At 32.9% G+C, this 13969-nt stretch overlaps 1 protein-coding gene across 7 annotated transcripts in view; it reads left to right on the top strand.

Annotated features, from left to right (window-relative positions):
- The window catches only part of ATP11B (ATPase phospholipid transporting 11B (putative)), a 130469-nt gene that overhangs the window by 23554 nt on the left and 92946 nt on the right, over nucleotides 1–13969 (top strand). For 5 of the 7 annotated variants that reach the window (XM_060639303.3, XM_060639305.3, XM_060639307.3 and 2 more), the window contains exons 2-4: nucleotides 5239–5355; nucleotides 10457–10546; nucleotides 12163–12243. In XM_060639303.3, the coding sequence (XP_060495286.1) occupies nucleotides 5239–5355; nucleotides 10457–10546; nucleotides 12163–12243 (288 nt within the window). Of the gene's footprint in view, nucleotides 1–793; nucleotides 893–5238; nucleotides 5356–8690; nucleotides 8869–10456; nucleotides 10547–12162; nucleotides 12244–13969 lie in introns of those variants that run through there. The other 2 variants (XM_060639304.3, XM_060639312.3) reach the window with 2 other exon arrangements.

Raw genomic sequence — 13969 nt, 5'->3', positions numbered from 1 at the left:
ACAAGGATTCCAATTTCTCCATATCCTTGCCAATACTAATTATTTTGTTTTGGTTTGTTTTGATAGTAGCCATCCCAGTAGGTGGCTAAGTGGTACCTCATGGTTTTGATTTGCATATCCCTAATAGAACTTGGTTTCTTTGACATCCAGAAATGAACCCCAACCAACTGTAAAGTTATAATAAATGGTTTTGATAATAAGATAAATCTAAGAACAGCAGAATGAAAAGCTTCTTATTAGCCTCTCTTTCATTAGCAACGATGGGTTTCACTCTACAGGATCACTTTTAAAGTTTTTCCTTTTTCTTTTAAATATCATTGAATTTAAATTCAATTTGGTAGAAAAGTTATTGTTAAAAATATTTAAAAACTAAACTTAGAACCTCAAAACTACAGAATTTATTGTATCCAGTAAATTATTCATTAATTTCAGTAATTATTCATTAAATAATTAGCACATACTATCTTTAAGGATCTTGTAGTCTGGGGACACCTGGGTGGCTCAGTTAATTAAGCATCTGACTTTTGATTTTGGCTCAGGTCATGATCTCACTGGTTCCTGAGTTTAAGCCCCACATCGGGCTCCATGCTGACAGTGCAGAGCCTGCTTGGGATTCTCTCTCTCCCCCTCCCCTGCTTGCACAATCTTTTTCTCAAAATAAATAAATAAGCTTAAAAAAAAAATCTTACAGTCTGGAGGGGGAGCTGGATATACAGCCAAGTAATTACTAATCTGTGTAATAAAATCTATAATGAGAGTATATAAAAGGTTTGTTGGGCATAATAACAAATGCCTTCCTTTGTTTCTGGGGAAAAAGAAGTGTCAGGGAAAGCTCCATTGAGAAGGAACCTCTTAAGCTGAAACTTGAAGGATGAAGAGGCTTTTGCTGGAGGTAAATGTTGGCACAGAAAAATCAAGTTTGGGAAGTAATATAATCTATCAGAGATGAGCTTCCTGTAATGAAGCATTGACAGATGATTTAAGAATTTTGGAGTCAAAGGTCACTCTAAATTTTATATCCTGTAGTTAGTCAGTCCTAACCTACCCCTGCATTTAAGCCAACTTCCTGGAAGCCCAGACTGGTTTGATAGATGGAGAACAACCTTAAGTCCTAAAATGAAAATTATGTAACAGGAAACAAAAATGTTTAATTATTGTGTTTGTTTACATCACAAGTATTTTAAGTTATTCTCTATCACCTTCCATTGTTAACAGTGTAAAATTATCTTGCCCTTACAGTACCTTCATATAGGTATATTTTATTTAAAGTCTATGTCCAGGAAATAATAATTCACAATTAAGTTTATAGATTTGGTAAAATACACTAAATCATTCTTCCCCAGAATCATCATATTTTTACTAGGCCATTTTCATGTGCCTGTGTACATTGGAGGATACAGCCAACAAAAAATTACTTTTTGTCATATAAAGCATGTGATTAAAGCTTTTGTTCATTTATTTTAATAACAGTGGTATTGCAGTGTTGACTCTGCAGCTTTTTGGGTTTTTTGGTGTATGGTTTGTCTTGAAGCTTTTTCTTTATATTTTAGAGGGAATAGATCACATATAAGAATAAGAAGCACAGATTTACTTTGATCACTGTGAACTCTAAAGATGATATTTTCTTAGTTATTGTAAAGAGGTGTAACAGTTTTAATTATAGGACTACAGTTTTAGCCATTGTTAGCGTTTTATTTGTAATATTTGTAATTTTCCTAAAATCTTTGGGATTTTAAGATTACGGAGAGGCTGGTATATTTGGTATGAAAATGTAAAACGTAGTGATTCATTTCCAAGTACTGCTGTGTGCCAGAGACCAACTTCTAAAAATTATAAAGCTATTTAGTGGTTTGGTTTCCCTAGATCGCATCAGTTTTTGGTTATAAAAGGAATCTCTTTCAAACCATTCCTATGTGTTGTCAGTTTGTTCCCAAAATGCCATCATGAGATTTTTTCTACCTTACCTGCTTTTTCTTTTTAAATACCTATGAATTTAACGTATGCTCACAAATCCAGACTGAAAAGAGGTTTTAAATTTCATACTTTTATAGAATATGAGAGTTTTTTATTTTTAAATTATTTACAGTTGTGTGTTTCCAAAGCTTGTATCCTACTTTTCAGCAGGAATTAAAATAAAATTAGGGTGGCTAGAATAGTATTAATCTATCTAAATTCCTTTCCCTAGGGCAAGGTGAATCAGGAAAAAGGAGCAGGCTAGCATCAAGGGGTTGAAGGTGTGAATGGGTAGTCTGAGATGACAGCAGAATATGTGATGTGTGCCAACCTTGGCATGTAGCCTTGACCAAGTGATTAGGAAGTTCAGACTGTATTTCTTTCTTAGTGCCATGACTTGCTATTAATGCTTGCTAGAAAAGTGTGAAACTGTGCTTGAACTTCACACCAACAGTATAGTTATACACTTAATTTTGGTCACGTTTGTTTTGGCTCCTGTTAAAGAGTAGAGGTGTTATTGAAACATAAAGATTCTCTTGTGTTGTTTTTAAAATCTGCAATATTGAGATGGAGAACTGATTTCAAAAGCAAGACTTTAGATAAGTGGTTTTAAGCTTCTTTACATCATGAGAAACCGATGAAACCTATGCTCACTCTCATTGGAAAAATGCACATGTTAAGTGAATCTGCATACAGTTTCAGAGATTCATAGACCTGAAGTCCATTTATGGATCCTGCCCTAAGTCACTTTCTTTATTTTTGGACAGTGTTATTCTTTTATTTAGTTGTGGCTGGCTTAATTTGTTGCAGAGAAGACGATGCTAATGAACTGAAGTTAGAGGTTTGATTTCGATAAGGGACAGCTAGGTGTACTTATACTGCAGTCACAAATATAAAATTTAACCGTTTTTGTGGAAAAAATAACATCCACACATATATACATGCCATTGATTATAAAATGATTGAATGAGATCATGTGAATTAATTACAACTGAAAAAAACTCAAAATACGTAGGTGGATTTTGTAGCATCTTTGGGAATTAAGGAAAAACTCCTCAATCTCCTTTTGGAATTATCTAATGTTAAATTACCATATTTTGGAATATACTGATTTTGCACTTAAAATTCAGTTTAAAATTGGTTTTATTTTTGGAACATTTCAATATATTCCCTTGAAATAATTGTAGGAATCTAAGGAGTTTCAAACTTTAGTATGTGATTACTGGTACAGTCAGTAGAGATGAATGGAGAAGGATGTTTGCATCCTAGGAAGTCATGAATGAGATGTTGCAATAGTAACATATATAAATAACATACATATTTTAGGGGAGTCTTTGTTTTGCACTTTGTTTCTTAACTTTAGATGTACTTAGTAATAAATTCCAGTCTTGGTGGAATTTAGTGAAAAATAAAATTCTGTATCAGTGGTTCTTAGTCTCAATTGTCTTGACATCTTCCTAAAGATTTATATATTCTTTCAGACCCACAAATGTACTTTCTTTTTTCTTTAATTTATTCCAGAAACTTACATACATGGTATGTAATTTGCTGTTATTTTTACGTGGTTTCAAAGTGGATGTGGAATAAATATGCTTCATGTAGTCTAATGTTTCAGTTACCAGTGTGTCCCTCTTATATAACTTTATGAACTTTATTGGCAAACTTCCTGTGAACCCCCTTTGAGAAATACAGGCATGGACTATAGCAGTAGCATGCCAACTCTTTATTCATTTATTTGTTGAGTTAGGGCATATTATGATTTGCTTGAGTAATTAACAAATCACATAATCCTACATGGATTAGCATAGTACTTAACCTCAATACATATTTGTTGAATGAATAAATAGCACATATCTTTAAGGTGATTGCAGTATTCTAGATAGAGCAGTAAGTTCCAACTCTGATTATGAGGCCTGCCTTTCCCCCCCTCCATAAGTTATTATAGGGAAAAATTGTGAAATGTTTAAAGGAAAATTTAGGAAGAAGATAAATATGCATGCCATATTTTATCCTTGAAGAAACTGATTTTGAAATCAGACACATAATGGCACATTCACATCCACAAAATGTGGTCATCACTATAAATAGCATAAGCAAATAAAATGAAACTTCATGGTTTTTTTATGGAGCATACAAATGCATTTAATTTTCACAGTCTTGTAGTAGCTGTTTCTAAGATCACAGAATAAAAATTTTTAAACCAAGAATGACAGCAGTTGAAATCTATACATAGCACTGTTAATATTCTGATGTGCTAAACAAAATATACCTCTAGGTAATAGGGGAATTTCCACTATCTGTGTATGTATGTACTTAGTGGAAATTTTACAAGGATGCCAAGCATCAAATGGCAGCCACATTACTTACTTAGTAGATTACTAAATTAGAGTCCTTAATGGCTACAAGTAGATCATTGTAATTACAAATACCAACTTTAGTTAACTTTTTCCTTACTTAGTAGCAATAGTAGAGCCACAAACAAAGGTCTTGCTTTTGGTGGTTGCTTTCATCCTGTCATAGGATTGCCAAGATCTGCCAAAAGAGTATTGAAGACTCACTTGCCACCTAGGAAAATAGTAAAATACTGTGGGAATAAAGTATCAGCATTCTTGTCCCAGTGAAAACTTTTACATTGGAGATCATTGATAAATGTACCTCGAAAAATGGTTTCCTAAATTTGAGGCCAGAATTACATCTCCACATTTCAGGGATTCAACTGATAATATGACTACCACAAAGAGATGATTATGTGGAGTGAATCTAGGCAGGACCCTACCCAGTGCATTGTGAGTCTCGTGGGATCAAAGTTCTTTGAAACCAAGTTGATCTGGGTGTGGAAGAAGTAAAATATAAACCTCTGTCATCAGATGTAGTAGGTGCTGATTAGGCTATAGGTACACAGAACTTCCACATCACTGAGTAGGAATCCATCTTAAGAGAAAGGCAAGGAACCCCTAGGAATGAAAGGGAAGGAAAGAAATACTGTCCTCAAATGCTTCTGTAGATCTTCTACATGATTTTCCCCCCTTACAGTAGCATTTCTAACAGTATGGATTATTTTTCATTACCAAAGGTATTACCTAAGTGTTTATTTGAAGATAATATGTTAGTTTACCTGGGAAAGAAAAATATATATGCCTTAACTCTGCTAGTAATTAGATTGAGCCTATATGCAGTTCAAGGCCAGTAATAATATGTGCAATCTGGTCAGTTAAATAAAACCAGCAATAAAGAATCATAACAACTAACCTTCTTAGTCATTATTTTTCTTTTGCTTGGTCTTAGGGTTTTGACCCACCACATCAAAGTGACACAAGAACTATTTACATAGCCAACAGGTTTCCTCAGAATGGCCTTTACACACCTCAGAAATTTATAGATAACCGGATCATTTCATCTAAGGTAAGGATTAACACTTATTAAAACTATAGATATGTTCCATTTTGTTTTGAAAAGTAATTTATTTATTCCAGTATACATTTATATCCTTAAAAATTCAAGGAAATGGTATTTGGTAAATATATCTTACCCAAAATTGTGAACTGTAAAATAAAAGGAGTTGCCAGTTGCTTATACCAGGTAACTAACATGCCAAAAATTATCCCTAGTTGCAATTAAACTGAGGAACTAAATATTTATACGGTGTGCCAGGTACTATGTTAGGTACATCTCATATCATTTAATTCATACAGCAACTCTGAGATCGCTTTTACAAAGTGTTATACTCATTTTATATTTGTGTCTTTAATTAAAGTGTTGGGAAATAATTTACCCAGGGTTGCACACTAAATGACAGGATTGGAGTTTGAACTCAGTTCTGTGTGACTTTAAAGCCTGACTTCCTCTAATTTTATCACTCTTCTGTAAACAAGAAATTTACATATATAGTACCAAGGTACTGCTTCACTCACGTATTCTTCCTTGTTTCATTTTTTTCTATAACATTTTTAAGATGTCTTTGTTTAATTTTGAAACTGAAGATTACAGGTTAATGCTGTCCCAGTAAACTTTTCTCATGATGAAGGAAACGTTTTCTGTGCTACTATGATAACCAGTAGCTGTTTAGGGCTAGTTAGGCCTTATAATATGGCTAATGCCACTGAAAAACATAATTTTTAATTAAATCTTAATTTATTTTCGATTAAGTGTCAGGAGCCATATGCAACTACTGGTTACCTATTGGAAAGTGCAGTTAGGATGTGAATCAGACTAAGAGTAAAGTTTTCCTTAGATCATTGCTATTGTTTGATAGACCACTTTAAGAAGCGTCTTTGTACTGCTCCTTCTCTGCCTTCCAGAGTAACTAATTGTATCTCTGTCATCCTGCTCTCCTCTTTCCCAAGAGTATTGTCTTAGGTCAGTGGTTTCTTTGTTCTGCCCCTTTTCTCATCCTTCACATTATTTACAGATGCAACATACCCATTAGTGAGATCTGTCATTTTGGACAGTGGTTCTAAAGCAGAGGGCAGGAAGGGAAAATGTTAGAATCTAGGGTAATAAAAGAGCTTTAGATTAATGACACAGTTCTTAGTAAATCATGCAAGAAGTAAAAGTCCTTGAAAATTTTAAGTTTTTTTTTAACTTTGTGTATAATTTATATATAGTAAAATTTCACCAATTTTAAGTGTACAATTTGATGAGTTTTGACAAATGTATAGCATCATGGGACTACCACAACCAAGATAAAGAGTATATCCAGAAGTAAAAAGTTAGCAGCCAGTCCCCCTCCTCCTCATCTCTAGCACTAGCAACCACTGATCTGTTTTCTATAACTATAGTTTCACCTTTTCTAGAATATCACATAAATATAGTCATGTAGTATGAGTCTTCTCTGTCTGACTTCATTTCATGTAACGGTAATCTTGAGATTGATCTTTGTTGTTGCATATATCAGTAGTTCACTCCTTTTTGGTGTAGAGTTTAGCTATCATCCTGGGTTTGGATGGTTTACATTCTGAATTTGGGTCATTTTCCTTGCCTGGTTCTTTCACTACCAGTGTTTTCTTCCCCTTAAATTTCCATCTAGTTTTCCAGCCCTGAATTCAAATCTGTCATATTTTGTGATAAGGGTATAATTTTTCTCCCTACTGTTTGCTGCCATAGCTGTGAGAGTTGGATAGTGTCTCCAGGTTAAGAAGCCATAGTTTACAATTCATATTCATATTCCTTTCATTTGCACTTTTTAAAAATTAAACTCTCTTCTAGTTTCTATCTATATTTTGGATACTTTCCAGGATCCATTTTAAAATCTAGTTTTTGTAATCTCATCTGCTATGAGTAACAGGACCACTTTAGTCCTCTGCCAGTATTGAAAGCTGAGTGTCCTGGAAAATTTGGGAGATTAAATATCTTTATATGATCGTATTCATATGCAGCAGTATTACGGTTCATGTTTTTGACCACAGTTTTAAAAATGTAGATATTTAAATAAACATTGCTTTTTTAAAAGCATATAAGGACTGTCTCTCTCATTATTCCCTTATTTATTCTACTAGTAATTTCTCACGTCCCTTCCAAACCAGATTACCTGCTATTCCATAAACCCATGTTGAACTTCCCTACTACTGTGCCTTTGCTGTGATTTCATGTGATTAACCACTTCTTTTTAAATGTAGATTATATTTTTTGCAGAGGTTATAAATTTCATGTTTTTATGGAAATAGAAAATTCATGTTCTTGACCACAGATTCAGGAATGTGGATATTTATATACAATGTCCATTTTTTTCTTGACCATAAATGAGGCTTTTAAAAAAATTCCCTTTGTACTACCTTTCTGCTCCCTTTTTATTCCCTTAAACTCTTCTGGACTGTATTATTTTCTGTCCCACAAAGTCATGATGAACTTTGCTCTTCTCTGCCTGTGTTCGTGCTGTCCTCTTTTCCTGAAATGGTATCCCTCTCTTTGCCCCCTATTTTCAGCCTGTTGAATGTTGCCCTATTAAAGCCCATGTTGAATATGACCTTCCTCATTAAATTTTTCTCTCACTGACTGCTTTTCATTTTAATTCTTTGTATATTCCTTCATTTACTTTACCTTTCAATATAGCTATTGATGTTTATTCTGAATTTCTTCTAATATGAAAGCTTCTTTGTTTCTCTTATAGCACAAGAGTTTTGTACATTGTAGGTGCATGATACATCTTTGTTTAATTTACCATAGTAACTACCTTATTTAAACTTTACGAAAGATGTAATTTCATAATTATGTTTTGGTTTTCTTACTAATATCAGAACTTGAAGAAAAAAGATCAGTTGTATAGTCATATACATAGCTAAAAAAGAAGTTATACTTCTAATTTAATTTTATTGATCATTATTACATAATAAAATAACTTTAAAGCATAATTATTATTTTTCTTAAAATATTTTTATATTATTTAACATTTATCCTATAGTTTCTCTTCTACATATGATAGGATAAGCACAGAATATAGACTTGTTCAGTCTATTAATGTATTTTGTATTTTAGAAAACCTGGAAAAAACAATTCCTAATATTTGTAAGCTGGTTTTCATAAGAAATTTTTATTTATTCTGAGTTTTTCCATGTATTATTGAACTAGCCAAAGAAAATATCCTGAAACCAGTTACCTTATTGCCAATTTATGTAATTGTTCTTTTCAAGATTTTGGAAGACAAAAATACATTCTGTTATGATTTTAAAAGATTGATGTAAAGTTAGGACATTGCCAACTTGATTCTTAAAAAGTTTTACACATTTGATTTGGTAACTAAGGGACTCCAGTTAAGATCACCTGAGGATGATATGACCCAAAGTTACCATCTCAGAGATACACATTGAGCAGTGACTGGAAAGCATCTACCTCTCTTCTCTCCAGAGCCCTGAACATAGTCCCCAGTCCCAGATTCTGGAGCCACTAGTGCTACCACTACCACAAGAAAATGTGTTTCAGGTATCAGATTAGAACTGAGATTATAATTTGACCTGAAAGAAATGTTGTTAGGTATTGTACTATTTATATATCCTTGGGTCATAGAGACTGTTGTGGGCTTTCCTGGGAACTTAACCCTAATTGTTTATGTGGGGAAGGACATTTCAGATCTCAGCTGATTAAGAAGTGAATTTTTGGGGCGCCTGGGTGGCGCAGTCGGTTAAGCGTCCGACTTCAGCCAGGTCACGATCTCGCGGTCCGTGAGTTCGAGCCCCGCGTCAGGCTCTGGGCTGATGGCTCGGAGCCTGGAGCCTGTTTCCGATTCTGTGTCTCCCTCTCTCTCTGCCCCTCCCCCGTTCATGCTCTGTCTCTCTCTGTCCCAAAAATAAATAAAAAACGTTGAAAAAAAATTAAAAAAAAAAAAAAAAAAAAGAAGTGAATTTTTGAAGTAAGAAAATTCAGAAATTAGAACCATCTTACATTGCACCAGAGAAAATTAAGTAAACTGCCTCTTTAGAAATTTTGAATAGGATCAGTAACCACTAAGGCTTCATTTGCCTGACATCCGGATAGTCATCTGAAAAAAATTCATTTCTACCTAATGTATGTATGTATGTATTTCTTTATTTATTCATCTATTCTTCTAAAGTTTTGATCTCCACCTATGTGCTGAGTAGTAGTGGTAAGTGCTGGAGATTGAGCAGTAAATAAAACAATGTCCCTAGCCTCAGGGATCTTACATTCTACTGAGAGAGTGTATATAGGGTGAAGTAACAGTGCTATAATGTTTGGCATATTATTACCCTTATAATATAGCATTATAGGCTTATATGCTGATTAATAATATAACAGACACATGGCAATTAGTATGAGCCAGTTTCTGTCCTAAGTGCATCATAAATATATTAGCTTATTTAAGCCTTATAACAACCCTATAAAATAGGGCTATTATTGTCTTCATTTTATAGAGGCACAAAGTAGGGTGCAGAGAGATTAGTCCAAGGTCATTTAGTGACAGTCTTACTTTAAAAATTGACATTGTGACAGATTTTTGTGTCCTTTATGAGATTGTCTTGGTGGTTATACCACCACTTATGTAAAGTGTTTTTTAATCTTTTTCACATTCTTGGTTATTTTTCCATATTTTGTACTTAACAAAGAATAATAAAATAGTTATACCATTTCCTTTGTTTCTGATACTGAGCTAAATAAAATGGAAAATAAATTGTATCTGGAATCAGCATTTTTATCAGCTCTTGTTTATTTTTACACTTAGTTTTGTGTAACCAAAGACCAAAATGAATTATTAAATGTTGTTTTAGATTTGCCTTCTCCAACTTCTAAAAAATCAAGAATTTAATAGCAAAATTGGTAGATTCCAATTTATCTCATCTTTTTAAATTACACTAAAATTGCCAATAAATAGTATAAGAAAAAAAAGAATAGAATAAAAGTACTGAAACTCTTAAAAAACAGTTTTTATAGCATCAAGAGTTACATAAATTTGTCTAAGGACTTCATAAATCTTATTTTGCTTTCCTTATTATTACATTGATATCGTATATATTATTTTAAATGTTAATTTATCCTTCTCTCTCTGTTTTTTTAGTATACTGTGTGGAATTTTGTTCCAAAAAATTTATTTGAACAATTCAGAAGAGTGGCAAACTTTTATTTTCTTATTATATTTTTGGTTCAGGTAAGCTTTATCACTCAATGGATTAAGTTTATATGACTTCGATCTTTAGGGAAAAGTTATATTGCATTCTAAATCATTTGACTATGGGATCAGTTTTTTCCTGCATAGCTTCCCCATTGTAATCAGTGAATGTAGTTATTTAAACCACATGCAGATTTCTAAAAAATAGCTTGTGAATTTTAAGATTAATTTTATTTTGTTTCATTACTGATGTGCTATGGTGCTGATAATTATAATCAAAGCCAATTTTACATTTCACTTGCTCTGCATCAGAACATAAATATTTTGACTTATATAGCACATGTTTTTGGCACATTTCTGCCTACGGAATGATCTTTGTCCAAGTAAATCTTTCTTTGACTTTTCCTTTGTTTTGAATTTAAATTTTACTTTTATTTAAAAAATTTTTCTAATTTTAAGAATCCCCATGAATATAGATTTTTATTATGGGAACCATTTTTTAACTCTATTCATGATAAACTCTTTGATAGTTTCTTAATTTTCACATTGTGCTTTTTTTTCTCTAATATCAAAGTATCAAGAGAATAGCTTATAAAATTTGAGTATAAGTCAAGATTTAAAAATAGTGATTGCCATTTTCTTTTAAAGGGGTTATTCTCTTCTGATAATACACGAGCAGTATCTTTCAGTGTGGCATTGGGTTTTTGTATAAACTCTGAACTTTACTCTCATAGAACCTGGAATTCCAATGGAAAAAAAAAACTTGTTAAGTAGTCACTTTAAAGCTTGAAGAAACACTTATATTTTAAAGAAATTGCTTTCTTTCATGAACAGAGAAGAAACTTCTGAGTTTTTATCAATAGAACATCAGCTTGGTTTTCTTGGAAAAGTGAGAAATTTATACTAACCATGTCCACATCACATGCATTTGTGAAATTACTAGCTAAGGTCAGGAATTCAGCTGGTCTGTGGAATAAAACAAATTTAATTGGCCTATCCAGGGTAAAGGAACATTAATAAACCATTGGGTCCATGTTTTAACTAACCAAACATAATTACTGCAAAAATTACTTCCCCAATTTGGTGAAACCTCAGTTGTATGATTTAGATCATGATTACAGCATCGTTTTCTAAGCTGTACCCCTCTGGCTCTGCAGATGTAACAAAATCCCTGTAGAGAAAAAAAAAAAATCCTTTTCCTAGCCCTATTCCTTATTCTCTTTTCTTAAGTGATGAAATTATTCCAAATTCTAGGGTTAAAATTGCTGACAGACTTTTCAGCATTTACCAGGATGGGCAAAGAAATGTAAAATGAGATTCTGAGCAGCTGTAGGTCTGCTTCTAACAAATACTGAGGAGGAAGACCTTATGTACGCTGTGTTAAAAAGGTGAAGTGACTGAGTTCACTCTAGCAATATTTGTGGATATGCAATAGATTTAGATATTCTACTCACTTCATATAATGGCCAACAAAATGAACTTGGTGAAACTGTGAACTAAACTACATGCATGATTATTTTTTACTCTGGACAATCATATACACTTTATATAGTGTTCTCAGAATTCCCAATAAATACGAGATTTTAGATGTTAATAGTGTGACGTGTACAATATAAAAATATAATACTCTGTTCTTTTTGTTGTTGTAAATATAGCTTATGATTGATACACCTACCAGTCCAATTACCAGTGGACTTCCATTATTCTTTGTGATAACAGTAACCGCCATAAAGCAGGTATGAAAATACTTTCTATTGTTTTCCCCCCAGGTCATTTAGAAGTTGCTAAATATTTACACTTCACACTAACATTTATTGTTGTGAAAGTAATTTCCATAAGAAATCAGCAAATTTGTTTGATACTGCATATGGTAAAATTAAACTGAGTTAAGTCACCCTATTATATTTCAGGTACCTAGGGACTCACAGAATATAGTTAAAATATGTTGTTCTCTTGACACTCCTAGGAAGCATCCAAAAACAAGCATTTTAGATCTACAAACTAATTTATATATGAAGTACATTATTATAATCATCTTTGTAGGTTTGACAATATTTAAAGGAAATATAATTCAAAAGGGATATATTTATAGGGAGTGGAACACATACTTCTGACATTACCATTTTGAATAAGAATTGTATGGTCTTTTCTTACTTTCTACAACTTTCTCTGGTGATGTTGATTTTTATATAAAGTAATACCATAGGGGAAATAGCTTCAACCAAATCTTGAATTGATATTAAAATGTAGGTATAGAAAAGTAAGATTATTACTAGATACACATGCTGAGTAAGAAATAAAAGAAATTCATAGAAATGTCATGTCCGTATAGCTATCACTTCTCAAAAAATCTTGCCAGGGGCCCAGTTAAATAGATGATTCCTTCTACCTGAAAGAGAGTTAATTGAATTTTCTTGTGTAAATATGATAAATTTCCACTTTATAAGATTTAGGGATAAGATTCAAATTGACATGGAAATAAAATTGACAAACGTTCTGTAATTCTGAGATGTAGTATATTATTTATTACAGAGAAGGATAAGAGGAAACTATAGTAGTTACGTTATATATCTAGGGTGTCAGAATATCATGGTGCTACTTTCACTATGAGTTCCTTTCACTGTTCTATTGGAGGCTAGAATTTGTGCAACTCATTAAGCATCCAAATCACTTCATACAGTTACATATTTACTTGGTTTTGTAGATGCCATTTATTTCATCAAAGTAACATGTATTTGTCCCTAAGACATCTTTTCTATATATATTTTCCTTTTAGGTGATTTCTTTTGGTCTAGTGGTTTATAGTATCATTTATATATTGATGGTTCTCAAATTGATATGTATCCTGAAACTATTCCCTGAAGTCCAGCTACACATATACAAATGCTCATGCAACATTTCCACTTGGATATCTTAGGCTTTTCGTGACCACCATGTCACTCTCTCATTTTCTGGTCTGGTCTTTTTTCTTCATATCATTTGTTGCTACCTGTTGTTCTGTTGAATAAATATTTATTACTTTATCTGTTGGCCCTCATTTGAATGTTTAGCTCTGTGAGTGCATAGACTTTGTTTTATATACCAGATTATTTCCAAAGACCAGAACAAAGTCATGTACATATTAGACCTTCAAAAAGCATTTGTTTGATAGATGAATAAATGAATGAATAAACCTATTGAATTTTTTTTAATGTTTATTTTGAGAGAGAGGGAGAGAGAGAGAGAGAGAGAGCACGCATGTGTACACACCCGAGCTGGTGGAGGGACAGAGAGAGAATCCATGCTGTTAGCATGGAGCCTGACACGAGGCTCAATCTCTTGAGCCAAAATCAAGAGTCAGATGCCTAACAGACTGAGCCATCCAGACTCCCCCCCCTCATTGAACATTTTTTAAAGCAGTGTAAAATGCTGTGATACTTATTGCCCTGATTTTCCAGTATATTTGGCCAAATAGAGACTGGG

This window comes from Panthera onca, chromosome C2, assembly GCF_046562875.1.
Source record: "Panthera onca isolate mPanOnc1 chromosome C2, mPanOnc1 haplotype 2, whole genome shotgun sequence".
Classification (NCBI taxonomy): domain Eukaryota; kingdom Metazoa; phylum Chordata; class Mammalia; order Carnivora; family Felidae; genus Panthera; species Panthera onca.
Note: the sequence above shows the minus strand (reverse complement) of the source record. Positions and strands in the feature narration are given on the sequence as shown.